The sequence below is a fragment of the Ceratotherium simum genome, chromosome 17 (assembly GCF_057802395.1).
Source record: "Ceratotherium simum simum isolate JZ-2026a chromosome 17, ASM5780239v1, whole genome shotgun sequence".
NCBI lineage: Eukaryota > Metazoa > Chordata > Mammalia > Perissodactyla > Rhinocerotidae > Ceratotherium > Ceratotherium simum.
In genome coordinates, this window is record NC_141916.1 from 56,932,550 (window position 1) to 56,960,528 (window position 27,979).

The 27,979-nt window shown below is 49.2% G+C and overlaps 1 protein-coding gene across 4 annotated transcripts in view; it reads left to right on the plus strand.

Moving 5' to 3' along the window:
* Positions 1 to 27,979, plus strand: part of CRACR2A (calcium release activated channel regulator 2A) — a 156,085-nt gene that overhangs the window by 91,820 nt on the left and 36,286 nt on the right. For all 4 annotated transcript variants that reach the window (XR_015555015.1, XR_015555014.1, XR_015555016.1 and 1 more), the window contains 8 exons: positions 835 to 906; positions 4,867 to 4,912; positions 6,931 to 7,037; positions 10,193 to 10,526; positions 14,136 to 14,268; positions 17,678 to 17,759; positions 17,868 to 17,982; positions 25,792 to 25,893. Coding sequence is in view for 1 of the 4 variants with exons in the window: in XM_004438755.3 (XP_004438812.2) it covers positions 835 to 906; positions 4,867 to 4,912; positions 6,931 to 7,037; positions 10,193 to 10,526; positions 14,136 to 14,268; positions 17,678 to 17,759; positions 17,868 to 17,982; positions 25,792 to 25,893 (991 nt within the window). In the remaining 3 variants the exon portion in view is untranslated. The remainder of the gene's footprint in view (positions 1 to 834; positions 907 to 4,866; positions 4,913 to 6,930; positions 7,038 to 10,192; positions 10,527 to 14,135; positions 14,269 to 17,677; positions 17,760 to 17,867; positions 17,983 to 25,791; positions 25,894 to 27,979) is intronic.

Consider the following 27,979-nt stretch of genomic DNA (forward strand, 5'->3'; position numbering starts at 1 on the left):
AAACCAGACACAGGCCTGCCTCCCAGCCGAGTTGCCCTCTTGCCTCCAGCCCCCTCTCACCCCATAACTCTCAGCTTCTCTCCCCTTCCTCAAAACTCCCCATGTGCTTGATGCGTTCACACTGTGCTGTCAGTGACTGATGATCACTGATACATTAAATCTCCGCTTTATAGCTAGAGATAAATCCTAAGTTAAAGAAATGAATGACCAACAGTGGAAATTCCAGATATCTGGGAAGAGATTGGAGACTTCAGAGAGAAGAAGGGGGAAGGGGAAATGGTTCTTCAAGAGCTCCTGACAGCAAACTAAACCAGCTTCTGGGGGAAAGAATACTAGTTCTGCGCTCACCCTCCAAGACTGGGCTGGAGAAGAATGTTGACGAACTCCCTGAATTCTGGGGAGGGCAGGGCCGTGGGGAGCCTGGAGAACAGTGCGGTTATCGGGCGCATTCGCCAGTGGCATGTGAAATGGCTGTGGAATGAGCAGGTCTGGGGTAGGAGGTCTAGATTAGGACCCTGGCTCGGTCAGGAATTGTCTATGTGACCTGGGGACAGTTAGCAAACCTCTTTGACTGTGTCTGTAAAATGGGGATACTTTCCCCTTCCTAATGGCGTGTCCGGGATGACAGACTGAGATCACGGCTGTCAGCCGCCGCACACAGCCGGTGCTCTCCAGCGGAGGGCCGTGCTCCTCTAATCCCTCTGTCCCCGGTGCGGGGCACCACCTGCTGGGGTCCAGTGTGGGGTCCTGGGGCCACCTCCAGCACCGCGCCTCGTACCTGGAAGCTCACCTCCCAGACCAGTCGCTCACCCCCGCCGTTTGCCTCCTCCTCAGGGAAGTGTACCGTGTGACGGAGAGTCTGCAGCGGGAGAAGTCCGGGCTCCTGAAGCAGCTGGATTTCCTGAGGTGGGTCAGCGCTCGACGTGTTCTGACAGCCCGTCCCAGGCGCCTCAGGTTGGAAGGGCCGGTCTGAGTCTTCCCTGCCTACGTGCTGGAAAAACATAGCTGCTGCTGAGAGAGCGCCCTCCTTCCCCTGGTCCCCATCGCATTGTTCACACAGCTGAGTACACCCTCTCTGTCAGGTTTGGTCCATTTACACACACGCCCACCTCCCTCTCCAGTGTATACCTCTGCGAGTAGGCTCTGCCTCGTTCTTCCTCGTGTCTCTCACAGTACCTTGCTCAGTGCTCGCTCAAGTAGGAAGGAACTGAATTTATTGAGCATCTACTCTATGCCAGATAAAGGATCCCTTTCATCTTTAGCAAAACTCAGGAGAGTAGGGCCATTGCTAATACAGGAGTGAACTGATGAGGAAGTCGATATTAGAGAAATGACATAGTTTACCCAAAGCTAGAATCAAGATCCATATATGGCTGACTCTCTTTCTTCTGCCATATTCTGTTAATGCTCGTTGAATGAGTAAATGAATCACAAACAGAGCACTGAGAAAGGAGTTGAGGAGTTCCTCAGCCTGCTAGAACTCGCCGTAAACTCAAAGTTCATTGGTCTGGAATGTGCCCAAAAAAACCCACCAGACCTATGTGGGGAAAGGGAATTTTCAATTTTGCCTGTGAGTTTCCTAAGTTACTGTCCCTGCCACCTACCAGACATCTCTGGGGAGTGGTGACGACGCAAAAGGACTTTGGGTTCTGATTGTTAAAGTGCAAGTGGTTTTGAATCAGGTACATTATGAAGTTTTGTTGTTTTTTTTTAATATGAGAGCAAGGTAAAGTCACTGTGTCTGGCATCTCTGACGCTGCCAAATTGAAAAGTGCTTCAAACTGAATGCATTTCAGATTTTTTTCACTCAATACATGATTCAAATGGGCCTTCGAAGGCTGAGGAGAGGGAAGGGGGTTCTTAGGTGGCCAAGTTCTAGTCCATTTGAGAGAAAGACTTGAGTCTCAGGAAAGCTTTAGTGAAAGGAAGAGAACAAGATGTACAAGGACGAGTTTTTGTTTTTTTCCTTTTTTCTATTGCACTTAGGAAAAATAAAAGGGCAGATTCAAAGCGAGTGAGCAGGGAGATGACAAGGCAGCACTCTGCTTAGGGGTCTCTCTAACGGAGACACGCACGTGTGCAGCACCACACGCCCGGAGCCTTCTCTGCTAGCGCTTGGGCACCAAGCTTGGCCTTTGCTGCTGAGGAAGGTGGGCTTTGGAGGGGAACGCCCCACGGCAGATTTTCCTCCACGGAGAAACCCCCAGGTAGTGACTGAGAACAGCAGGGAACTGGAATCAAGGAGAGAGAAAACTGGGGGCAGGGGAGGATGGTGGTGGAGTCAGGACGAGGGCTGGGATGTGACAGGCAAGGAGGGGACTCCCTCCTAAGGCAGATGGGGGCAATTTCCAGGCACATAGTTGGGAACAAGAGTTTTTTTTCCCTCCCCAAAGCCCCAGCGCGTGGTTGTATATCCTAGTTGTAAGTCCTTCTAGTTCTTCTATGTGAACCACCACCACAGCATGGCAACTGACAGATAAGTGGTGTGGTTCCGCGACCGGGAAGCCAACCCATGCCACGCGAGGGGTGAGAGCGCCAAACTTTAACCACTAGGCCATCAGGGCTGGCTCAGGAACAAGTGTTTTGGAGCTGGATCTGGTTCAAGACCCAGCACTGCCCCTCATCGCCTTATCTGACCCTGGGCAGTTGCCTTAACCAGCTGGAGTCTTCATTTTCTCATGCCTCCCTCACAGGCTTCTTGTGGGAATTAGATGACATATGTGAGTGGCGTCACAGCGGGGCAGTGAGGAGAAGGAAGGCCGACATGTTTAAAGAGAATAGCATTACTTTCAGTACTGAAGCTTCTGCCTGGAGATGGCTGCCCACAGGAGGACACACGCAGCACACTCCCTGACAACGCTGTGGCACCTAGGGCTCCCCAGCCCCCAACACGTGCAGGGCTGCTGACATCGCTGCCGCACAGAGCCAGGCTCCTTCTGACCTGAGAAGCTCACTCCGCCATTCTCAGGGTTTATGAAATACCCTCTTTGTCCCTTCCAGCTTGTTCAGAAGGCCCTGGCTGTGTGCCTGCCTGCTCACTGGATGCATAGAGCTGGTACAAAACAACCCCGGCACGTTCCTAGTGTTTTCTCTAAGCCTGGGGAACTGAGGTCGGTACTCCAGCCCACCTCGAACCTCTGCCTACAGCACAGCACATGTAGTGGAGGGCCTGCCATCAGTGGGTGCTGGGCAGTGGCAATGATGTCTTACAATGATGAGGTGGAATGCTGCCTGCCCTCCCTTCCCCTTCAAAAGTCCTGATGCTCAGAGAGGCCTCTGGCCAGAAGAGGCAGAGAATCACAAAACTGCACAGAGGTCACCTGGCCCACCCTCTCAGCCTCTTGCTTTAGTAGGTGAGATTCCCAGCCATTAACCTCAAGTGCATTCTGCGGTCACGCTCCATCCCCAAGTCCACTCACTTCCCACTCTGCTCTTTCCTTTAACCTCTAACATCTCCTTCCCCACCTCACACTTAGGCTCCTATTTCATGGAGACGCCAGAACCGTCACATGAGGGCATCCTCCTCTGCCGTCCTTGTCCATGTCTCTGCTTCTCTGATGGTGGATGAACTCCCCACGGGCCTGGCAAAGAATTTGATCCCATCTTCCTCAAGGACCATTCCAGCGTTCCTTCTCTCCCTACTCCATCATCGGTTTTTTTCTCTCTTGGAGAGACTGACGAATACACGATAATATTTCTTGTCTAATATCTCTTGTCCGCACCTGCCCATCCAGCTACTTTCCATTTCTTTAATCGCTTTCTACAAAATTTGAAAAGAATTGTTTACATCCACTTTCACTGTCTCCATTTCCTGTCATGACGTTCTCCACCCTCCAGGCGGGCTTTTTCTACCACGAGTCCACTAAGAGTGGAACCAAGGGCCTCCATGTTGCTTAAAACATTGGCGAATTCTCAGGGCCTCTCCGTGTACCCGCAATCTATTCCTAGCACAGCTTCTGTAGGGCTCCTTTTAAAACTTGAGTCAGGCCAGGACACTCTTCTGCCATCCCCCCCACTCCTAATGGCTGCATATCTCATTTGGAGTAAAAATCAAAGTTCTTGCAGTGGCCCCAGGCCATGAATGGCAGGTCCCCACTCCTCCCTCTGTCTTTTCTCTGATCTCATTTCTGAACTACTTTCCCTCTGCTGCCCTTCTTTCTGTTCCTCACGCACACCAAGTGTCCCAACCCCAGGCTTTGCCCTTGCTGTTCCCTCTGCCTGCAATGCTCTTCACCCAGATCTCTGCAGAGCTCCTCTCTCCTCCTTCAAGCCTCTGCTCAGATGCCGCCTACTCAGTGAGGTCTCCCTGACGGCCCTATTGAAATACGCTCCACCCTCTGGCACTCTTTATTCCACTTGCTCACTTTATTTTTCTCAATAGCAATTATCCCTGCACTAAATACAAATGCCCTGAGAACAGGAACATTCTCTTTTGTTCATCGGTGTGCCCTTGATAGCTAGGACAGTGCCTGGCTTGCAGTGGGTCCCAGGAGCCATTTGTTGAGTGAATGCATGCGGGCGTGAATGAATGAATGGGTCAGAAGGCCCAAAAGCAAGTTCACAGGCGGAGCAGGAAATCCTGGTCACTCACCCTCTGGAGGAGGCTCCCCCTAGTGATAGGATAGACCAGTGTGTGATCCTGAAGGGTATCACAGGCCCTTCTGTCTATCCTCCTACCTCTGAGCTGATTTACACACAAACTACCCTCTGCCGTTAGCCACAGTCCCTAAGGAAAGAGGTTCCACAAGCTCCCTGGGCCTTCCACACCAAGCCTTCCTCTGCACCATCTGACTGGCAAACCGGCTGCTATTGGATCTGTCGACTGCAAACTCCGTGTTTGAATAGATCCCCCTTTTCCACCCACAGGGAAAGGAACAAACACCTTCGGGATGAACAGGACATATGTTTTCAGGTAATTGGCCGGTGCTCCCTTCCCTGGGGGGCAAGACAAGGACTGGAGTCCAGTGGCAGCCAGAACCCATGCTGGGACTGGTATAGAATGTCCTGAGCCTTGAGATCTGGTCGCTCCTTTTTATGTGGGCAGGACGATGGCATAAGATTTATTGAAAGTCATAAAGATACAGGGTGGCCTACTGGGTAACAATGTGTTAAATTTCCATGAAATAACACATTTTCCTCTTGGCATAACGAGACTAAAATATTTGGGAGGGTCACACATTTCTTGGATGCAGAAATGATAGTTCTATCCATGAGATGGCGCAGTTGAAATGTCATGATCACTTTTAAACCAAAATGCCCAGTTTTTTTCTTCATTAAAATTTTGATCTCTTGATGAAAATCTACATTTTTACACTGTCATAGAACAAATTAAACATGTATATTTCACAATTTACGTAGTTGATTTTATGTACAATTTTTTTTACCCTATGGGCACCCCTGTCCCTCCATACCTGAGAACCATACTTATATATTTTCCCAAATAGCACGAAGATTCTATGTTTATTTAAAGATCTTCACTTTGGGCTGTATTAAACAAAATCTAGGATACCACATTCCCCTTTAGACAGGAGCTGTTGGATGCCCTGAAGGGAAGAAAGAGGGAGGCAGAATTGACTAACGCAACTTTCTAATTATCAGGATTATCACACCATGAATTACGTGTGTGTCCTTAGGCAAGTCATCAGCCTCCTTAGACCATGACCCTGACTATCACATGAGATAAGAGAATCCCTATCCGTTTTTCCATATTGTAGGGATTTTTTAGAAGAACCCTTGGAAAGAGGAGGTCTTGCCCTGGACCCTTAGCTGAACAGTGTCCTAAATGTGGTCAGTGTAAGGCAGCTAGTTTGCTGTGAATTAGGTCTGACCTGGTTTATACCTGCAAATCCCTGAAGGACTGTCACACAACCATTTCTTTTCTATCGCTGACTGGCAGCGAACATCCCTCCTGCCCACCCATGTGCAGCACTGGAGCAGAGCTTAAGCCTACAGGTGTTTGCTTGATAATGATAATAGTTATAATTGTTTTTGAAGTAACACAGAATTTATTTTAAAACCTCTGACCAAATGTCACCCTAATCCCTTGACCTCGCTTCCCTTCACCTGCCAAACTCATTTTGCTTTGAAAAGGGAGTGGAATTAAGAACCCTAGTGGGGAATAGAAGAAAGAAGGATAAAATCGTGTTCATGCTGAATAATAATTAAAGATTAATTTGGAATCATTATAGCCATGACTTCAGGGGCCCTGGGAGTATGGCAACCCCTCCCTCTCTCATTAAGGATCACTGGGAATCATGAGGGTGGCTGGTTAATAAGAGATTCTTCCTACGAGCTAACTCCCTCTCATCTCCTGGAAGACATCTGTTAGGGAGCATTGGCAAAGAGGGTTGGAAGCCCCCACTCCACCCAGGTTCTCTGTTACAGATGTATGAGCATTTTATCTACACCCAGCCTACTTCCACAAAAGATCTGAACTACCTTATGCTAGCTTAGTAGCTGTGCACCGGGCACTGGACTAATTGATCCTTTGGGCTAGTCCCTTTCTCGTATCTGGGACTTCGGAAATAAAGAAGAATTGAGGCCACACAGAAGAGTGTGATTTAAAGATGCACAGGGTCTTTTCTTCCCATAAATATCTTTCCTATGCATTCCACATTTATCTCTTCTTGTTTGTCCTCTTGCAATTATCAGTACTCCTGTGAAAGATAGCTCCTGTGAAGGACCCCAGGCTCTAAACCGTGTATTGGCTCATTTGATTAGATTATTAGACAGGAGATGGACGGATTCTGGTGAGAGATGATGGCAAAAGGAAAGAGTGGAGAATGCTAACAGGGAGACCAGAACATTGCTTGCTTTCTTCAGAGTTTTGTTTAGAGCCTGACCTATAAGGTGGGAAAGTTGAGCCCTTTTTGCTCAAACATTGGGACAAATCAGCAGGCATGGATCTGAGGGCATTTTGTATTTCTGCAGAAAGATAAGGCAGCCAAGGCAAACACAGCTGCCCCCAAAGCAAGCTGGAAACAGAGATCTGGCTCTGTGATAGGCAAATACATGGATGGCAGAGGGATCCTTACAAGGTAAGTGTTCCTCTATTTGTTCATTCATTATCTGTTCATTCATCTTGCACTCATTGGGAGCAGGCTCTGAGCCCATGCTGAGTGCAGACTGGCCCTCGAGAAGTGGCCCTGGAGTCAGCTGTACTCACTCCCCTTGAATCTTGGAGGACATGTCCCTTCCTGTTCTGACATCCAAGTGGGAGGAGGACTGTGCAGAGCAAGCCTCTAGGACAAGACATTGTCTTCTGGGGCTGCCCCACCTAGTGTGTGCCTGCAGAGAGGGACTGAAGAGGTGCTGTATATCAGCAGAGGAGAGAGAGAGAGGACGAGAGGGGTCACAGGAGAGAGATGGAGGGTGTGGCTGGACGATGCTCTGCTATCTGTGGAGCAGAATGAGGCACTTGGTTTTTCAGGGACATGACTGTTTGGGCTCTGCAGGGTAACTAAAGTGCAGTATAGAATCTCCAATAGTAGAACTCCTTTACAGACAAGAACAGGGCCTGTGCTTGACAGAGTCCTTCCAATGATTGGTATTTAATTTACTCAAAGATAACATGTTTTGTTGCGTGATTGAGTCTGAGTCCACAGAGGAGTGGCTCACTCATTGCTCACTGAGAGAGAGAAGCCAGTCCCCTGCACTCTCTTCTTTTTGGCATGTGCTCCATCCACATAGGTGGTCGCAGAGAGGGAGAGGCAGCCAGATCCCTAAGTATCAAACCCAGGGAGGAAGTGTGTGAATTTGCTCATGTAGGAGATCCTGAGGATGGCAAGCATGACATAAACAGATATGCAAAGGGGAGGTGACCCTGCGATTGTCAATCAGCTGATCAGTCAAGTCTTTGGACCTGATCATCATGAATTCCTTTTCTGAATAGCTGAACAGTAAGATACAATTTGGGAGCCAATTTTTTGCAATAATTGTTGGCCACTTGGTTCCTCAGAACTGAAGATATTCATTCAACAAGCATTTACTGATTACCTGCTCTGTGCCAGACATTCTTCTGAGTTCTGTGAAGACTCCAAAGATAAATTAGACATGAGTCCTGCCATTAATATCCATTTTTGAGTGCCTGCTATGTACAAGATATGGGCTATGTGCTGAGTATACAGCGATGAGCAAACACCTCTGCTTTCATGGAGCTTGTGGCTGAGTGGAGGAGACAGACGATAATCGAGGAAGCAGCAAATGTGAACCCTGAATTCCAGTACTGACTTTGGCAGAGGGGACTGCTCTCCATTGCATGGCGTTTGGTGGCAAAACCAAAAACTTGAACTTAGTCATGCGAAGCTGAAGGTATTACAGAATGTCAGTAGTGCTTGAGAATTTCCCAGATAAAAAGGTTTTTCCAAGAAATGTTTCATTTTAGGGCCGTTTTAGTGGCCATTTCTTTTCTGGTTGCAAGGCCTTTGAAAAAACATGCTGTGTGTATGTGTGTGTGTGCGCACACACTTGCTCGCGTGTGCCCACACATATGCACTCCTGTGTGTGTAAGCAGAGTGAAAGTGGAGGGGAATACTAATTGTGTTCTAAAGTGGGTGAGCAGTTGGTAGGCTTGCTAGAATATAGAACAAATTTGTTGGAAACAAGACAGTTATCTTCTATTAAAAACATGATTTTATAAATGAGTGGAAAGGTCCTTGAAGTGCTACAAATCTGTTATTTTATATCAGGGGACCCAAACTAAGTCACCATTTTGTGAGCAAGCGCTAGATCTTAATATATCTTTCAGAATTGCACTTAACTTCTGAAGGGTGATACACGCATTTTTTTCTTTGTCCTTCCTGTTATTGGTCCTTAGGAGTAATCAATATGACAAGCCAGGGGCAGAATGAAGGGAGCTTGTCTGTTCTGCATATTCTGTGTCCTTCGCCAACCTTCTTTCTCGTTCAGCCCTGTCTCATCACCACTTCATCCCCATTGCATTTTCTTTTCTAATCTTTGAGCCTGTATGTGTGTATGCACAGGCGTGTGTGTGTGCAATGGGTGTGTGTATGTGTTTCAGTTTTGGACTCAGGATCCTCCCTGTCAAACTTCCATCCCCTTTAAAACACTTCTCAACTTTAATTGTTCACAAAGACCTGAGACAAACTCCTGTGCAGGAAGGATCTGTGAGCCCTTTGCTCTCAAATCCTCTGAAATACGGCCTGTGCATCAGCCCTACATCTGGTTGCGCAATTCCCTCCACCTCCTATGCTTTTCCTCGTTCTTGATGCTCAGATACTTCTGGAAGCAAATATGCACTTAGGCCTCTGAAGCCAGACTGTGACTTCTAGGGACGCCAAAAGAGAAAGAGAAAGGAAGGAGAGACAGGTAGAGGTGCCCTGCCTGGCTTCCTTCTGACCCAAAGCCCATTCTCCAGTGGGCAGCTGCCTCTGAGCCAGTAGACATCTGCATAGTGGGGGAGCTTCCCCCAGAGCAGCGGGACCCCTCGCTCACATTGCCAAGGGCTGCTGTGCCACCATGTCTGTTTTTATGCATTGTCTTATTTGTGAGGTAGCCAGGGCAGGTGGGCCACATTTTATGGTGAGGAAACTGAGGCTTGGAGAGTTGAAGGCTGCTACCTCAGGACACACAGTAGGGACTGGCATTGGGACCAGAACCAAGGCCACCTGATTGTTAATCCAGGGTGTTTTATTTCCAGATCTGTTAGGCTCCTTTCTCACGCCCTTTACTTCTTCATAGCACTTCTCACAGCTTGTAAAAGTGCATTTAGTTGTGTCATTATTGCTTTAGCCCCCTCTAAGCCAAGCATTCCATGAAGACAGGGGCTGTGTCCGTCTGTTTATGACTGTGTCATTAGCGTAATACCTGGTACTAATCAACATCATCACCTTCATCACCATCACCTCCATCATCACCTCCATCATCACCATCATCATCACCTTCATCATCACCTTCATATCACCTTCATCATCACCTTCATTACCATCACCTTCGTCATCACCTTCATCATCATCATCACCTTCAGCATCAGGCACTTTTATAAGTATGTTGAGTGAATGAGCTAAAGAATGCTGGGTCTGTTTTTTCCCTTTCCTGGAGCTCTCTGCCCCCAAGGCGTGCTGCTCTTCAGTTATCTGTTTGTCACAAAAGCTGTCAGACGTCCCTCCAGCTTCCATACTGATACATTTTACAATATTCTCCCCACTCTTCTTTCTTCCTCACCCCAAAATAGCCAGTCAGAAGAGGAAGAAGAAGTGTTTGGCATTCCAAGGAGGAGAAGCTCCCTGGGCCTGAGTGGATATCCCCTGACAGAAGAGGAGCCAGGAACCAGGGAGCCAGGGTCTGGGGGTCCGCTCTCCCGGGCCCTCCGCAGAATCATCTCCATTGAAGAAGACCCCCTGCCCCAGCTCCTGGATGGCGGCTTTGAGCAGCCGCTAAGCAAATGCCAAGAAGAGGGGGAGGTCTCCGACCAGGGGATGGAAGGACCAATCCAGCAAGCCCAACCTGTGAAACTCACGCCCGCTTCTCCCCGAGGACAGCCTGTTGGGAAAGAAGCCCTGTCGAAGGTAGGGCATATCCCACCTCGGCTCATGGACATGGCTCCTGTGCCTGGCTCTTCCATTTGAGCCCAGGAGCCCCAAAGGCAGCTTGAGAAGTCAGGCACAGCTGGCCTTGTGATCCACCGTATTCGTGTCCGTCAAATACCACCTTCTCCTGCTTAGCTGGCTGTTGTGGGGGAGAATCAGGGGTCCTGGTAAATTCTCCTTATAACTTATGTTGTTTGCCCCACTCCCTGCCCTGTGCTCTCTTTTCTGATTCAGATTCAAAAGCATTTATTGAGTACCTACATAAGATAGACCTTCTGCTCGGCTCTTAGCATAAAATGTCACGTACTTTTAAAATTGCATATCTTCTCTTACATTTTGTAACTGTTCTCAACAGGGCCAGTCCCTGCTTTGGAAAGTTTGTGTACCATCATCTTCCTCTCAGTTCTTAATCAGCTAACCACCCTTTTCATTCCCAAATGCCCTGCCTGCCCCTCCCTTCAGTGGGATCCTCCACTGCCATGCCCCCCGTGCACTCCCTACCAGGTCTGCCTGCTGAATTCTCTAGGGGGAAGGAGGCCATATGAGCCATCTCCCTCTGGTGCATGATGTTGCTGCTCCTCACCTTGTTTGTGACCCAGGCCTTCGAATAGGCTCCTCAAGCCGTCCACCCTTCACTTGACTTTCTAAAACAGCGTTAGCATCGTCCGCGGCAACGTGAAGAGGCTCCTCCCTGCCCACTGTGGGAGCCCTTTAGAGTCAAGCCCTCGCCACCCTGAGCACTTCCAAATGGCTGTAGTAGCATGTGTGCCAGAAGCCTTCTCCAGCTGCTGCACACGGTCTTGGCATTGGTTATCATTCCTGCGCCTGGATTAAGATTCGTGCCTACATATCACTCCTCTGAAGGGTCCTAGGCCAGGAGGAGAGCAGAGTACTGGGTGACACAAATGTGCTGGGTGGGAACCCCTCCCCCCTACATGCCCTTCCACGTCTCCTTCAGCGCACAGACCTGCACTTGCTGGCAGTTTTAAATACGCCAAGATGTCCCCCTAAATGTGAAAGAAGTATCAAGAGGTCAGTAGGAGACAGGGGTAAAGAAAAGAGGCTGAGCATCCGTGTCTGCTGTGACATTTGATCCTCACAGTTGTCTGACTAGGCATGTCAGAAATTTATTCTCCCCTTTGGCAGATGGGGAAGTAGAGGCCCAGAGGACGAGGCCTGGCCCAGCCCCACAGTGACGTGAGCCCAGCCTTCTTGCTATGCACTCACATCCGTGCTCGCTTCACCAGGTTATGCTGCCACTTAGCTGGGGACAGAGAGACTGCTGCAGAGAGGAGATAGGATCTACTAGAAGTCACATAATAGCATCAGCAGAGGGTCTGCTCTTTGAAGGGTGTGTGAGGCAGCCCCTCCTGTGCAAGGCTGCTGAGATATGAATTGGTACCACCTTTCTAGAAAGTAGTTTGATGATAGGAATCAAGAAATTAAAAATACCACCTCCTTTGACCTGCGCTTCTACTTCTAGCAGTCCTTCCTAAGGAAATAACCGAAGTCAGACAGAGGTTTAACTCAAGAATGTATTATGCGTAATAGCAAACAGTTGAAAAAATGTCCAACAATAGAGACATAAATTAGAGTATGTTAACTCAATAAAATATTATACCACTGTTAAAATCACATTTTCAAAAAACTTTAGTGACTCAAAAATATTTATAATTTAATAATATATGAGAAAGTAGGGTAAAATTATATATATTATCTCAAATCTCTCTCAATAAAACATATATTCCTTCATCTATATAGAAAAAGCCTGGAAGAAATGCATCAAAATATGAATAGTGACCACTTTAGGCTGGGAGGGTACATTATGAATAATTATTGTTTTCCTCTCTACTTTCCTGTGTTTCCTAATTTTAAAAATTAGCATGTATTACTTTTATTTTTTTAAAGCTTTTTCTTTTTGAGTAGTGGGAAGGAGGATGAAAACAGGTCTTTCTCCACCCCCCCCCCCCAATCTGGTGGTCTCACTGTGAATTGTCCCCCGGGGGAACACAGGCTAAGTGCATGAATGTGAGTGGGAGTTCACTGCACCTGTGAGGTGGGTCCTTCCCAGAGCTGAGCCATCAATGTGTTGATCTTCCTTTGCCTGCAAAAAAAAGTGCTCTCCTGGGGCAGAGCCAGGGGTGCGGGAAGCACAGGGCTAAGAGTCAGGCTCGGCCTCTGCAGCCAGGACCATCCCCTCCCACCCTGGGCGTCTGTTCCCCACCTGTCCCTGTGCCCGGGGTACACAATTGCTGCACTGAGCTTCAGTCTCAAACAAATGACAAGTGGAGGTGCAGAGGCTGAGCAGAGCCCGGCGGAGCATCGATGCCCTGGTGCATGGCAAGGAAAGGAAACGGGGCAGGGGACGTAGTTTTTGAGGGTAGGTTTCTTTTTTTTTAAGTTTAGTTTAAATTCCTGTAATTGACCTTGAATTCTCTCCTAAGTACTGCATGGAATTGATTTCTCCCCAAAAGGCTGTTAATGGCTTTTCTCTGAAACTCAAGTACTGCTAATATCTGCTACCACTCCATTATAGTATTTGCTCAATGAGAGGAGCTAATTCCCCCAAATGCACTTCTGAATAGATTCAAAAGAGCCTCCTCATTGGCCAGGCAGTGCTGAGCTGGGCCTGAAGGCAGGATTTGGGCCAGCAAGCAAGCAGCTCTCTGGAAAGAAGAACCATTCGGCAGAAAGGAGCCTGTGCTGGGAGGTGGCCCCTCACTCTGCCGGTCACTCGCTCAGTGTCCTAGAGCACATCCATTCCCCGCTGGGCTTGAGCATCCCAGACTGTTGGGCAGGCCGCTCCCAGTCCCTCCCGCAGCAGGTGGGGAGAAGGAGTGCAGTGACCGATTGACTCTGAAGGGCTCTGCCCAGTGGCCTGGCACTGTCGATTTCCCAGCCTACCGAGTGGAGACTGCCTGAGCTTAGTTCCCCAGGGCAGATGGGGATCCTAGACGGAAGCTGATGAGATGAGACAGAGGGCAATGTACATGGAGGTGAGAGTGTCCTCCCTCCATTCAGTCCAGGCCTTCAATGATGGGGCAGAAATAAAGGCTCCCTACCTCAGCCTGGGATGCCCCCGCCCCGGTGATACAGATTAGTCTTCTTTTCCCTCTCTCCCCTTCTCTCTGCAAACACCCGCCTTGTCCTTCCCCTCCATAGCGAATCTCTGCCTCCTCAATAAGCCCCAGCCCAGAGTCCCCTCCTCTGGACCCTTAACTCCTCCTCCCTGCCCCCAGAGCATGTGCAACACTGTGCTGTGCTTGTGTGCTTACCTGCCCGCCCCCTTCACTCCACTGTACACCAAGCCTGCCTCCCGTCCCTGTGTCTTCAGACCTGGCACAGTGGGCAGGCAGCAAGTGTTAGCAGAATGAATGTCTCTCTTCCCTCCTGCTGATGCTGGGAGGAGCCTCTGTGCCCTGAGCCCAAAGCTACCTGCATCTGAGGCTGGAGCAGCCTCCCTGGTGCTGGTCTGGAGGCCAGGTCCCCACCCTCCCCTGGCATGTAGGGATGGGTGAAGGGCAGGCTGTGGCAGGAACAGGGGCTAGCGACTGTCCCAGAGTTCGCCGGATTGTCTGTCATCCACAGGAGGAAGGCTCTCCCTCCACCCCAGACCGGCTCTTCAAGATTGTGTTTGTGGGCGACTCCGCTGTCGGGAAGACATCCTTCCTGAGGAGGTTCTGTGAGGACCGGTTCTCCCCTGGCATGGCAGCCACCGTGGGTGAGTTCTCGCCCCTAAGCTGGGTCCTGGGCCCACCTCTGGGAAGGGAAGGTTGTGAGAAGGGGGCCCAGGGAGGGACTTGGAGCCCAGTGGGAAGGGCTGTGGGGCTTGGCTTTAGGGGGCCAATATCTGCTTCTTCCACAGTGAGGCAGAGGGGCAAGGTGGGGTCCAGCTCCTGCACAGTGCTAGCTGCTAAGCTCATTCCACTGAACGCTCGGGACCATGAACGCTTCCTGCGTCCAGCCTGAGTGGAACTAAAGTTGGCAAAGATGGACTTCGGGCCCCTCGTGCCCTCTCTGAGCGCGTCTCTCTTTGATCCCTCCTTCCCCACTTTCAGCAGGGCCCTGAATCTTCATGCTCCTCCTGAGGCCCACACCAGCTACCACAACCCCCGCCTCCCCATGGGCCCGCTGCTTCCTTGCCCCACCCCTCCCCGTCCCGTGTGTGTATAGACGGGTGGGATGGAGGACAGTGCTCCGGATGGCTCCTTTTTCCCATCAAATTCTACCCATCCTACCTCCCGGGCCTGCTGGATGACAGCTGGAGTTCATTGTGGAAGCTCATTAGGTTCAGCTATTAATGGATGATCATGGCTTAATGTGTTCCCACTCTTGGGTGATATTTTATTTAGATAGAGGCCTTCGCTCCCTCCACCCAAAGTTGCTCATTGCATTGGAATATGTGGCAAGACTCAAGGGCATATTGACCTTTTAGCTTCAACCAAGTTGAATCACTCAAGCAAACAGAGAAATCCATTGAGTGCCTGCTTTGTACCATTTAATTGTGCTAATGATTCAACTATATTTGAAAATATATTGATATGATCTGAATATTTACCATAGGCTTCTATATTCATTATTTCATTTTATCTTCACACAACCCTGGGCGGCAAATATTGTTATCAGACCAATAGGCAGATAAGGAAACTGAGGCCCAGAGAGGTTAAGAGGCTTGTCCACATTCCCATCAGCTGGTTGGTGATGATACTGGCCCCCACCCCTCCCACACACACACCGCTTCTGTTCCAGTCCACAGTACCCCTAACAACATTGACTTATGTGTGCTCAGCCACCCCGTAAGTGGTGAGGACACTTTCCTGCCACTGGAGGTGGAAAGAGGTCGGTGCAGGCAGGGGAGGCTGCTCAGGTCAGTGGGGCATCAGAAGTCCTGGATCTCCATCTCAACTCTGCCGCTGACCCACCATGTGACCTCTGGAGGACATGTTCCCTCTTTGGGCTTCAGTTTTTCCTCATCTGAAAAATGAGGGATTTGAACCAAGTCACCCAAGACTGCTTCCAAGCCTGGTTCTCTGTCCAGACCATCTTTGAGCTTTGGCTGTCTCACAAGCTGGGTCTACAAGACGAACTTCCCGTGCCCCAGAGCCCTGCCTGGGGATGCTCCGTTTCCTTCCTCTGACCCTGAACCGGCCCTTCTGTCCAACTTCTCTCCCACAGATGGGTCTCTTCCCACGCACTTCAGATGTCCCACTCTCACTGCCGGGCCTTTCCTATGCTGTTATCACATCTGGATACCCTCGTGTCCCCTCCCTCTGCCCCATTCCACCCAAAGACTGAGGGCATCCCTGATGAAGAATCAGGACCCTGATAGGAAGAAGGGCAGAGCCTGTGAACCAAGCCCAGGAGAGTCTGGCCTCATGTGGCCTTGAGAGGAGAGGCTGCGAGGGAGCCAAGGGGGCCTAGTGTGGTGACGCAGGAAGCAACACGCAGCAAGGCAGGCCCTCACGAGTCATGGCTCCAGCACAGGCTTGTGGGAGGCAGGGGATGGAGGCCAAGACCTTGGGCCCTCAAAGGCATTCCTGCAAGCAGAGGGCACATAGTGTGCCTCTCCTGTAGATGAAATCAGGGAATCGGGGTCCATTTACGTTTCCACCTTGTGCCCCAGGATGGAAGGCTCTGAAAAAGAGAAAATCAGACTAATTTGCACTTCCCAGGAGGCCAATTATGGAAACACCTACAATTTAGGAAGGGCAAAAATATCTAAGGTTCCAAATTGGGAATGCTTCATCACACTGCGCAAAGCACGCTGGAGCAGCAGCTCCAATTAGCCTCCCAGCCGCGCACCGCGCCTCACCCTGCTACACGTGTCAGTAAGCAGATGTCACGCCAGCCACTTGAAAGATGCTCCCCTTAAAGAGACAGAAGAGCCATCGAGTCGTGCACTGTGAGGATGGAGAGGTGGCAATAGGCAAACTAGAAATATCAGGCATTCTACCAGAGGGACAAATCACTCTTTTTCTCTACCCAGGCAAATGCACTCCGCTCCCTCTGGCCTCCAGAGTCCCCATAGGTCCTGACGTCCTAGGAATGGCTGACCCTCCTGCCCGGCTTCCACTCCCAGGCCCCTAACTAGCCTTTGCCTGGAGACAATGGTTGGGATGACCCTTTTCATTTACTCCCTCTTTGTTGTCTGTTTTGTCTCTTCTGTCTTTATCTAGCCCTGCAGGGTAAGGACCTCAGAGGTTGGGCCTTTCTGAAGGTGGCAGGGGACACCTCTGGTTCCAAGATCTAATACCTTAAGGTGGAAAGACTTTTTGAACCTCCTTAAGCATTTGCGAACATTCTTACATGATGTAGGAGGGAAGAATGTCTGTTAGCAAAGAACCTGCATGTAGGTGCTCATCTCTGAGGGCTGCTGTGGGGTGCAGAAGGCACTTCCCTGTCCTTGTTCCCTCTCTCTGTGCTCCACGACTCCAGGGAGGTCCAGCCTCACAGAGAAGATGGCGAATGGCCCAGAGGCTGGGATTAGGAGCTCTGAACTCCAGGGCGAATGTGGTCCTTGACTAGCCCCACCTCTTTCCTCTCTTCTGGCCCCCCTCCACCTGCCAACCCCTTCTCCTGCTCCTGCACAGACGTTTGCACTGGGGATGGAAGTCTGAAAGTATGATCCAGCCCCCTGGGATATTTGAATGTTATTAGGGGAACTTTGAAGAGGATTTTAGGGAGAAAAAAAGAAAGAGAGGGAGAGACAGAGAGAGAGAGGGAGGGAGAAAGAAATTTGAGGACAGTCTTTCCTCCTCCTCCATCTTTGCAATGAGGGAGTAAATCCATGAATAATAATGATTGTCTTTGCATTGGTATACTGCTTTTATATACGTGAGCTCATTTGAACCTTATTATGTTATCCCTGAGAAGGGATGGATTACATCACAGTGCAGAGCCTACAGGTCAGAGAGGTTAAGTGATTTGATCAAGGTCCCACAGCTAGTAAGTGGCAGAGACAGGACCAGAACTCAGGTCCCGTACCTCCCTGTCCAGTGCTCTGTCCATTTCCCCACCTTGCTTCGTGGGACCTGCACAGGCAGGGTTGCCACCCTCAGCCTGGTGTGATTCCAGACACACTGGGGGCATGGTTTTCTAATTTGGAAGTGACAGGCCGCTCCACCTTGCAGGCATTGATTACCGTGTGAAGACAGTGCGTGTGGACGACTCGCAAGTGGCCCTGCAGCTGTGGGACACGGCCGGGCAGGAGAGGTGAGGAGCCGTCCCGACTTAACCTGCCTCCCTCACTCCCCTGAGGGGTGGGAGGTCTGGGCTGCAGGGGAGAGGCCGTGCCCCCTGACCTGCGCCCTTTGGTGGCAGGTATCGTTCCATCACCCAGCAGTTCTTCAGAAAGGCAGACGGTGTCATCGTCATGTACGACCTCACAGCCAGGCAGTCCTTCCTGTCTGTCCGGCAGTGGCTGAGCAGCGTGGAGGTGAGCGGGGGCGCTTCCGAGGAGCACTCGGGACTCCCACCTCCTTTCTTCTCTACCCACCTCCCACCCGGCCCTCTGCACTTCCCACACCTGGTTCAGAACCACCTTCTCCAGGAGCAAGCCAATTCTGGTGTTCATACATCCCTTCACCCACGTGCCCGGGACCAGGCTAGTAACCAGGGAGTCAAGAGTGAGCAAGGCAGACGCAGTCCCTGCCCTCATGGAGAGGGATGTGGAAAATGCAGATTACATCAATAATCCTGTCATTAGGATGGCAATAAGTGCTGCCAGTGTGTGGGATGGGACTGGGGGAGGGGCACAGAGTGCAGTGTCAAGGAAGGTTTTCCTGAGAAATCGGTGTTTAAATTGAGTCACGACCGTGTGCTTCCTCGTTCTCCCCACCACCTCTCCCCACCCGCTGCGTTTTTCTAGCTGCAGTGGGCCCAGCTGTGCCCCACCCAAGAGCAGCACCACGCAGTGTTTTGGAGCCTCTGTCACAACCCTTCACGTGAGGGGGGTTGATCTGCAATGTGAGGGCCCCAGGCTCACCCCAAAGTCACCCTGGGCAGGGCCCACAAGCAACAGTGCTCTTTGAATTCTGGATTATCTGTAAGACTCCACTTTCTTGATTCCTACTTGCAATATGTTGCTTTTGTAAGTGTTTTTACTTCTTGGCCATCCGCATCTTCCTCTTCCGCTCTCACACAGACTTCTCAAGGCCAAAGGCAGTGTGGACAAGCCACTTATTTTTTTTACAGGTCCTCAGCTGATTCTTTCACAAACCAGTCAAATAGGATGTCCCAGCTCCTTCCACCAGAAAATCCAGGCTTTGTGTATTTATTTGTCCAAAACACTGCCAGGCACTGATCTAGGATCAGGGAATTACAGCAGTGGATAAAGGAGACAACATTCCTGTCCTCATGGATCTTCCGATCAATCCTCTACTCAAGCCCATAAGACCTTGCATAGCCCCCTTACCTCCTTATCACACGTCACACTGCTGTAAAGGACACAGCACCAGCCCACATCCCTGCTGCACTCTGTGCCTCCCGAGAACTGAAAGTGCACCTTTGTCACCGTAACCCAGTGCCTGGCATGAGACCCCAGAGGACTAGTGCTTGGCAGTTGTTGGATGCATGAATGGGTACTATATTGTTGTGCAGGCAGGATACTGGGGTTGTTCATTTCTTCATCCTTTTGGCCCCAAGATCTATGATTCCTCCCACCAAAATCTGTTTCTGTTATAGTTTGGACTGGCTCCTTTCTCTACAGTTAATCCACATCTTTCTCATTACCAAGAAAAATAAGGAACAAGAATGCAAGCCAGATTCAAGGGTTTCTCAGAAATTGGCTCAATACAAATTATTTCTCAAAACGATTGTGGCTAAAACACTTACAATAGAGAAAATGTAAGTTTTGAAATGTAGTGAATGGCTCTACAGCAAGGTAATAGTGGAAGCAAACAGTATGGGTAATCTGGAAATGATTCCTATTTAAACTTGGGAATTTATGACATGATTTTTGTTGATAGCGCCAGCCGATTTATCTTCCTCGTGGAAGTTAAGCACCAGGAGAGATTTAAGGGATTACCTAATCCAGTGGTTTTCAAACTTTCTTCCTTGGAGCCCTGGAATCAGGTGCAGTGGTCACACGTCTGGGCCCCTTGTCCCCACCTCAGTTAGAGCCACTCTACTTCCTTCAATTTTGTGTATTGGAGGTCCAGGTACAATTAGACAAGAGAGTTTCCCTTTGAAAATCAGTGATCTAGTATAGTCATCTTATGCTCAAATGAAGAAATTGAGGCCATGACTTCTTCAAGGTGACCCATTCTCTTCTCAGCCACAGACATTTAATTGTCCCCCAATATCTAAATTTTGATATATACTAGACCTGGGCAGAGCCAGTTCAAATAGCCTGGGATTAATAGAAATGGATGGAGACAAATTTACAGAACTGCACTCTGCCATCATTAGGTGGGTGTTGTTGCTAAGGCTCCTGTTGCACAGAGAGCCTGGGATCCAGCAGGAGAGGTGGAACATCGGGTTGAGTTTAGTGGTGGTGGTGGAAGTGAAGAAATATCAGAGGGCCTTCACTGCAGCTTGAAGCACGAGCTCAGTCATTCTCCAGAAAACTGTGCCAAGCCCTGGATGTCTGGCATGTCTTGCACAGGGGAGGGCTGAAAAGCACTGTCAGCATGTGCCCAGCAAGAGTGCCTGTGGAAGCCCTGGTGCATGTACAGGCTCAGGAAGCCAAACTGAGAAGACAACTCCGTGCACCGCTGACTCAGACTTGTCTATTTGTGGATGCAGCTTCTCTGTATAATTGGTAGTTTGAGTCTTCCTTTAAAATTTTAGCAGAAGGTACAGGTAAACTCTAAATGTTGATTACAAACCTGGATGAACATCAGGATCACCTGTGGAGCTTGCAAACAAAACAGATGCCAGGGCCTTCTCTCCCAAATAGAATGACTCAGGGCCTGGAACTCCAAAAAAAAGCAACAGTGCCCCAGGTGACTTTGGTTCTCAGCCGCCATGGTTCCCAGCCTAAACTAGTGCTCCTCAAACCCTCGTCTGCATAGGAATCTCCTGGGGTATTGTCACAGTACAGAGTCTGATTCAGCAGATCTGGCCTAGGGCCTGAGCTTCTGCATTTCCAACAAGTTCTCACGTGAGGCCGATGCTGCTGGTCCAAGGACCACACTTTGAGAAGCAGGGTTCTAAATCTTCATTTTCAAAGATGCCTGTGCTCCTTCGACAAGAATTTGCTGAGCCTCTCCCGCATGTCCAGCACTCGTGAGGCCCTCTGGAGGACTTGGTATGATGGACCCAATTCAGTGGCCCAGGGTTTCACCAGCAAGTACAGGAGGCTGTGTCAGATGGCAGAGTGTGTGTTGAAGGTGTGGAACAGTGGCATCATAAATGCAGTTATTTTCAAGATTCTTGAAAATCTAAGTCATTCTGCCTTGGCAACCAGCAATCAGAGGTGTCAGGTGATAGATTAAAACTTGACACCTAATTTTATCGGAGCGAAACTGAAAATAATAAGTACTTTATATTTGTGGAGCACCTTATTTTTCCATAGAGCTCCAAGCACTTTGCCAACTCCCTCGCCTGGAGAAGGGAGGTTGGAGGGGGAGCTTTAATAACAGGCTTCAGGCTCTGAAGCCTTATTATTAAGTGAATGCTGGCCAGCTATTCTCAGTGCCCCTTCCTCCTGCAGCCTGAAAAGCAGTACAAGAAGAAAAGGCTTCAATTGCCACAGATTATACATGGCAAAGACTTACTCTTGGAAGAGGTTGTGTGGGGCGGGAACAGATGCTCAGGGGAGGTATGGAGTTCCCTAAGAAGGAAGTTCTTACCAGCCCAGCTCAGCCTCTTCCTGGTCATGAAACTTCGGCCAATCACTCAATGAAGGAGTGGACCAGGGGCTCTGAAAGGTTCCTCCTGGTCCCCATATCCTGCCGGATGTGGCATTTGACTCTCTGGGGGGGGCGGGGGCAGGATTGTGTGTGGATGAGAGGACCCTAGAGGAGCCTTCCAGCCCAGAGGGAACCAAAATCCTATGGTGCAAGAGAACTAACGCCTGCCCTGCTGTGTGAGGTGGGAGAGTCCTGCCCCCAGGACTCTTCTCCTGCCCCACCCTCTCTCATCCTTTTCCCATCTACACAGCTCTACCTTGCCTGCAGGCCTTCTGCAGAAGAGGCCCAAGGTGGGCCCAGACACTCTGCTGATTCTCCTGCCGCTCTACATTTCCTATGCACCTCACAGGAAGAAAAGAAGTTAGTCATCCCTGCAGACTCAGCATTCCCAACCCACCCCTGCCTCCTCCTCAGCTGCCCTGACTGGGCCTGGTTAACAAGTCCAATCCAGAGGAGAAACTGGTTGAGCTCTAAGGGGCCCATGTTTAGACCAAGAGACAAATAACATCTGCAGACTTTGGGGCCTGTATCAGGTAGAGAAAATAGGAACCTGAAGCGGCTAGTATTTCCCCCAGATCCAGATGGTTGATCCCCAATGTCTGCAGTCCTGCCGTGTTGATCTTTTGTCATTCTGATAGCACTGTATTGTTAGGCCTATCAGTCAAGGAAGTGACATATGACTGGGTTGATTAAGCCAACAAGACCAGTGTCTCTGAACTGGAAAAAAACTTGGAGGTTCATCTAATGCAGCCTCTTGTTTCATAGATGAGAAATCCTGAGATCCAGAGAGAGGAAGTGACTTGTCCAAAGGCCCCCACAGCTTGTCAGAGGGTACAGCCAGAACGAGAATCTAGGGGTCTGCCACTGCGTGATGCTACTCTCTTGTCACACGGTTCAGGGTTGAAATCTACTTCTGAAAAATAGGTGTTTGTGTCTTTTTCAGTCCTGGCTTCAGTCTCAAAGCAGAACAGTTCTTCAGCTCCAAGGGGCCAGGCCCCCTATCCTCTCCCCTCATGGACTGCTAGCTAATTCTCATTCTGTGATCTTTGTCATTGGTGACAATGTACAGCACAGAGCAAAAAATAGCAGTTTGATTTTTTTTCCCACATTCCAAGTTGAGCTTGAAGTGCTGGCAGTTCAAAATGAACTACACAAATAAATCTTGTTTTGACTCATAGTCCAGGGGGTGGATAAATATGGAAACCCCCAAGATATAATTTTGCAGTCATTTTTTTCTTAGCATAACTGCATGCTATAATGTGCTGAGAAATTTTTTATTCTGGCTCCAGAGAAACAGCAGCCCTATCCCAACTAAGTGCTTTTTCTTGCCTCCCAGCAAATAGATATTAAAACACACACACACACACACACACACACACTCAAACACACACGCACTACAACCCACCAAATCCAACAGCTGCACACTCTGAGCTGAATGTCAGTCCTCTGCTCCAAGCTGACAGCTCATGTTATTTAAAGTCAGAGATGGGTAATCTTTTGAATTTCAACAAGTCTGTCTTCCAACAAGCTCAGGTTCAGAGAAAGGCAACTAAAATGATCGAAGGTGCAGAGAGGCTTCTGTGTCAGGGAGTCAGAGGACAGAAGCCAGCTTCAGAGGCCCGTTTCACATCTCAGAGAATAGAGACTTGGCGAAGAGGAGCGATTTGGGTGAGTCCCACAGAGAGACAGCAGCAGAGCCAGGGCAGAGCCCAGGTCTGCTATGGAGACTGTGCCTGGTGAAGGAGTTCAGCTTCCTTCCCTCTGACCTGGCACGCCTGTGGGACTTTACCACCATCTGTAGAAATATTAGCAGAGGTCTAGTGGAACTTAGACTTGTTCACCAAAGGAGGCGCGCTTTGGACTTTTGAAAGGAAGTGTTGCTTCGTCTGGAGGATCACTATGAGCATCTTTGCGCCAAGCAGTATACAGGCTGGAAATCTAGTTAGGTATGCAAAAGGTGTAATGTTTAGGGAGATAGCTCAAGACTTGAAGTTCAAGTCAGAGAGCACCGTGAGACACGACGCACAGCCCCAGCCCCTCCCCATGGCCCTGTATCAGAGACTGATCTTGGGCCAACTGACTGCCCGTGAGAGATGGCTCATTCTCCAGGCTTGTGTGTGTTCTCACTTATTGTTGCCGTGTCTTTGGATATAGGCCTAATTCTCTTTTATCAGTTGCAGGCCAGGGCCCACGGAGGGGAAGCGAGCTGTCCAGAGTGTTTATGTAAGAGAGGAACAATGCAAAGAACAGAAACCACAGCTCCAGCTGGGGGGTTGGCTTTTTTCCTGCTCCTTCTAAGCTCTTTTAATTTTATATCCGGGAATTGCTTTAAAAAAACAGACTGCCACTTCTTTTCCCAAGAGACAGCACTGCTGTTATGGTGCACAGGGCTCAGATGTTGGGCTTACGGCTGTTCCTACCTCATCCTATTCAGTTGTTCAGTACCCAGCATCCCCTTTGCAAGTGAGGACACTGAAGCCATCATTCCAAGGTGCCAGAATCCGGGTTAGAATTCTGCCCTGGGATTTCGAGTCTGATGCTCATATTTTCAGAATTTCCATATCAGGAAATCCCACAAGCCTTACTCATTCCTCACACATAAATCTACGAATCTCTCTCTTGCATGTGCTCCAAACAGTGAGCCTTTTGGCCCATTTCCCTGCTTCCTCCTCTTTTCTTCCATTTCTGTGAAAAGCTCTTCGCACAAGTTCCTGATGCACAGCATAGTCAGAGAATGGCGGCATTCCCATTAACCAAAACTCTGGTAATAGGGAGCCACAGCGTTCTCTCTGTGCCATAAGTGGGTTTCTAAATTGCAGATAATTGGAATATGGTACAATCCACTTAACACATCAACTATAGTGCACATAATTCAGTCTGTTTTTGATGGGTAAGAAGACACTGTAAGATCTCGTAGTGCCTTTGAGTCATCATTACCCACATTAATTACCATCTTACCATGGGTATGTGGAAATACTGCTTTTAGAGAGTTCTAGTTAATAAGACACTAAATAGCAGAGAGTTCATTGGAAATAAGAATCGAGAGAAAAAGATTAGAGAATTGTGGACCCGTATTCTAAAGGGTCCTCATAACTCAGTGACTTTGTTGTTGAATGCTCTTTGGGATTCTCTGAGCCTTAACGTTCTCATTTAGTAAATGAGAATTTTTTTCACTACTGAACTGCAATAAAAATGAATGTCTAGAGTAAGGAGCCATTGAGGCTTAATTTCAAATGTAATTGCATTTGAACTTAAAATAGGTGTACCTATTGGCTGGACTTTGGACATTTATTTGAAATGGGAAGGTAAAGTAGCTGAACTATTGGCAAACTATAACTGTTGTTAGCTTCTGTTATCCCGCAGCCCTCTCTCTCTAGTAAAACATTTAGCTATAGTGAATAACTATTTGTTACCAAATTATGATTAAAAGCCCCTAATTAAATATCTCACAGAGCAAAAATAACAACCTGCTTAAATGTGAACATTACTATATTTACTCACTTAATAGCTGTGCTTCCTGAGTCCTTTGTTGGCCTTGAGGAGAGGCACGTGTGGTACACCCATTTCACAGGGGAGGGTACCCTGGGGTGCAGAGCGCCTGGGGTGCGGGCCCCTGGCTGATGTGCCACAGCCATTGGAGGAGTAAACAAGCTGGACTCCTTGAGTAAACCTGTTACTTCTGGCCCAAGATGTGCAGCTGCTGTGGCTACATGGTTCTCTCTGATGCAGGGCCCCCTTCAGAGCCGGAGCACCAGTGACAGAGATCTGCAGTGCCCAGTGTGGGGACCTCCAACGAGGCACACAATGGTCATTATCGGGCACTATGGACCCAATACCATGAATCAGGTGTGGACTCAACCCTCAGGGAGCTTACGTGCCCAATATGAGGCCCCTGGAGACGCCACTTGTAATCACAGTAGCCCCTAGGACACTTCCAAACCACATTGCATTAATTCCTTTGGTTCATTCTGGTTCATTTAGACTAAGTCTGGCCACTTAGGAATGCCCTCAGGGGTGCTGTAAGGACACATATTTCATCAGCGTCAACTGTGGCCTCATCTTGCTATTGACTCTCACAACACATGAGGAGCCTGCATGTTCCATCCAGGGTCCAAGGAGAATGGAGAGGAGGGAGGGGTTACCGCTCTGATGGGACTGGGGGGCACCCACAGGCAGGCTCCAGGCACCTTGCAGAAGCCTTGTGAACTGAGGCTCTCATGGAAGGTGGCTCTCCCTCATAGCTTTCGGGATGACTCTCTTATTGCCTGGCCTGTTGTGGCAGCAGGGGATTCACAAGCCAGATTGTATCTTTCCAGCCAGCATTTTAAGCCTGCCCTTTTGGGTTCTCCTTCTGGATCTTTCTCTCAGTTGGGGGATTATCTGTTCTGCAGGAAGCTGTGGGAGACTGCATTCCTGTTCTTCTGCTGGGCAATAAAATTGACAACGAGAAAGAGCGGGAAGTCCCACGAAGCCTTGGAGAGCAGCTCGCCAAGGTAAAGGACGCACATTTCCACCTCTCTGGACAGAGTGAGACCCCGAGGGCAGGAGGGCATGTGCCCAAGAGCCTTGGTGGGAGCCCTCTCTGGAAGGTCCCTGGGAAGGAAGCAAGTGGGCAAGGTGGGTGTCCTGGCGTCATGGGAATGATCCAGCTCCTGTGCACATGGAGCTTTCCATAGAAAGCTGCAAGATGGAGTTGGCTGGTTATGAGTAGAGTATGGAGAATTTTCCCAAACTCTCTTTGTTAGAACTCAGAATTATAAACTCTTAGATAGTAAGAGGTTACTTATTTCAATGCCCATTTATTTCAATGCCCCTCTGACACTTGAATCTCATCCTCTGTGCTTCCACTTGATCACCTTCGGGGATGAAACACTCACTGTCTGCAAGGCATTGTGCTCTTCCTTGGACAGCTCTGTTAGAAAGTTCATGCTTTCTACCCAGATTGAGCCTCGAAGCTGTGAACTCACGATAAACTCAGGGCAGTGGGAAGCCTACCATTAAAAGCAGCATCCGCCCTCCTCCCAAAGCAGGGAACCGACAAGGCTTAATGGAAGTCAGGCAGTGCAACAAACAGTGCTACTCCTTGGCTCCTTCTGCTGCCTCAGGGTGGTTTTCAGGGAACTGTGTGTCTGGGAAGATGGGGGTGCTTTCCAGCCCTGGGACTCCATCCTTCTTAGAGTGCCTGCTCTGAACAGGGACACGATCTCGGCGGCTGGGAAAATGGGCACGGATGGTAAGAGGAGGAAAAAGATGGAAGAAGGGCCTGGCAGTTGTTCTGTGGAGGGTCACTCAGCAGCTGCGTGTCCATAGTCCCTCATCCACAATTCTGAAATCCAAAGCGCTCCGAAAACAGAGAGGTTTTTTGCATTTCATCTGGCAGAAAAATCTGACCAGAACTGATATGAGGGTATTTATGGTCTTTGTTTGCCTTACTTTGAATGAATATTCAGATGTTTCACTGAAGAAATATAATATGTTTGATTATCGGATGCTGTCCCAGACCCACTGAGGGTACCATGTAATATATAGTATAGACATGTATTACCTTTCTGAAACTCAAAAATTATGGATTCCAAAATATATCTGGATCCAAAGATTTTGATTCAAGAACTGCAGACCTGTATTTTTATCATGCTATTTTCTTTTTTTTTTGGTCAGTGAAAAAAAAAAAAAAGTTCAGAGAAGTTAAGTGATTTATTCCAATTATCACACAGCTCCTCAGTGGTGGGGTCAGGACTTGAAGCTGGGAGGCAAATCATGTCTTCCAATTCTTGGTCCTGGGCACTCCCCCTGCCCTCACCATGGAGCCTTCACTCTTCCACAGACTGATGTGGAGAGCACAGAGGATGGAGCTGGGCCTGTAGGGTGTGGATCAGGAAAGCTGAATTGGGAGCTAGCGTTTGCAAAGGCTCCTGATCTGCAGCCACAGAAGCAGTGTCTTCACTCAGCTGCCCTCATCCCCATGGGACAGCAGCCTCCAGGGCTCGAGGCCATTAGCATTGTCAGAATGAAGCAGGAAATCCATTGATGGGAGTGATGAATAGAATACATGAACCTTGGCCAAGGGCCCCACAGTGCATGCAGCACAGCCCTTGCCTGGTGATGTGATGGACAATTGTCCCGTGGCACCGTGCCGCCAGCCTGGGCAGCTGGAGTGTTAATTCACTGGTGTGAAGGAGAATTCCTGTTGGAGTGACATCTGCCCCGAGGTCCGTGGAATGCCACTGTGCTGGGAAAAGCATGTTGCCAGGAGCCTTGCCATTTACTACATACGTGACCTGCGGAGGCCTGCCATTTATACCCTGTCTAGCCTCGGTGTCCCTGCCTGTGAAGTGGGAAGGATGAGGCCCACCCTGGCCTTCGTATCTTTGCCTGCATCACAGGGCTGGTGTGAGAAGGAAATGAGTGTGTATGTACCTGACAGCCATTTGAGAACATGTAAAGCACTAAGGCAGGGCATGATTCTGTTTTTTACAATTGTTATAGCTCACCTGGGAGATGGTTACAGAACTTTCGTGAGCAGGTTGCTGAGGTTGCCTGAGGAGACAAATCAACCATGTACAGAGTGGGGAGAGGTGG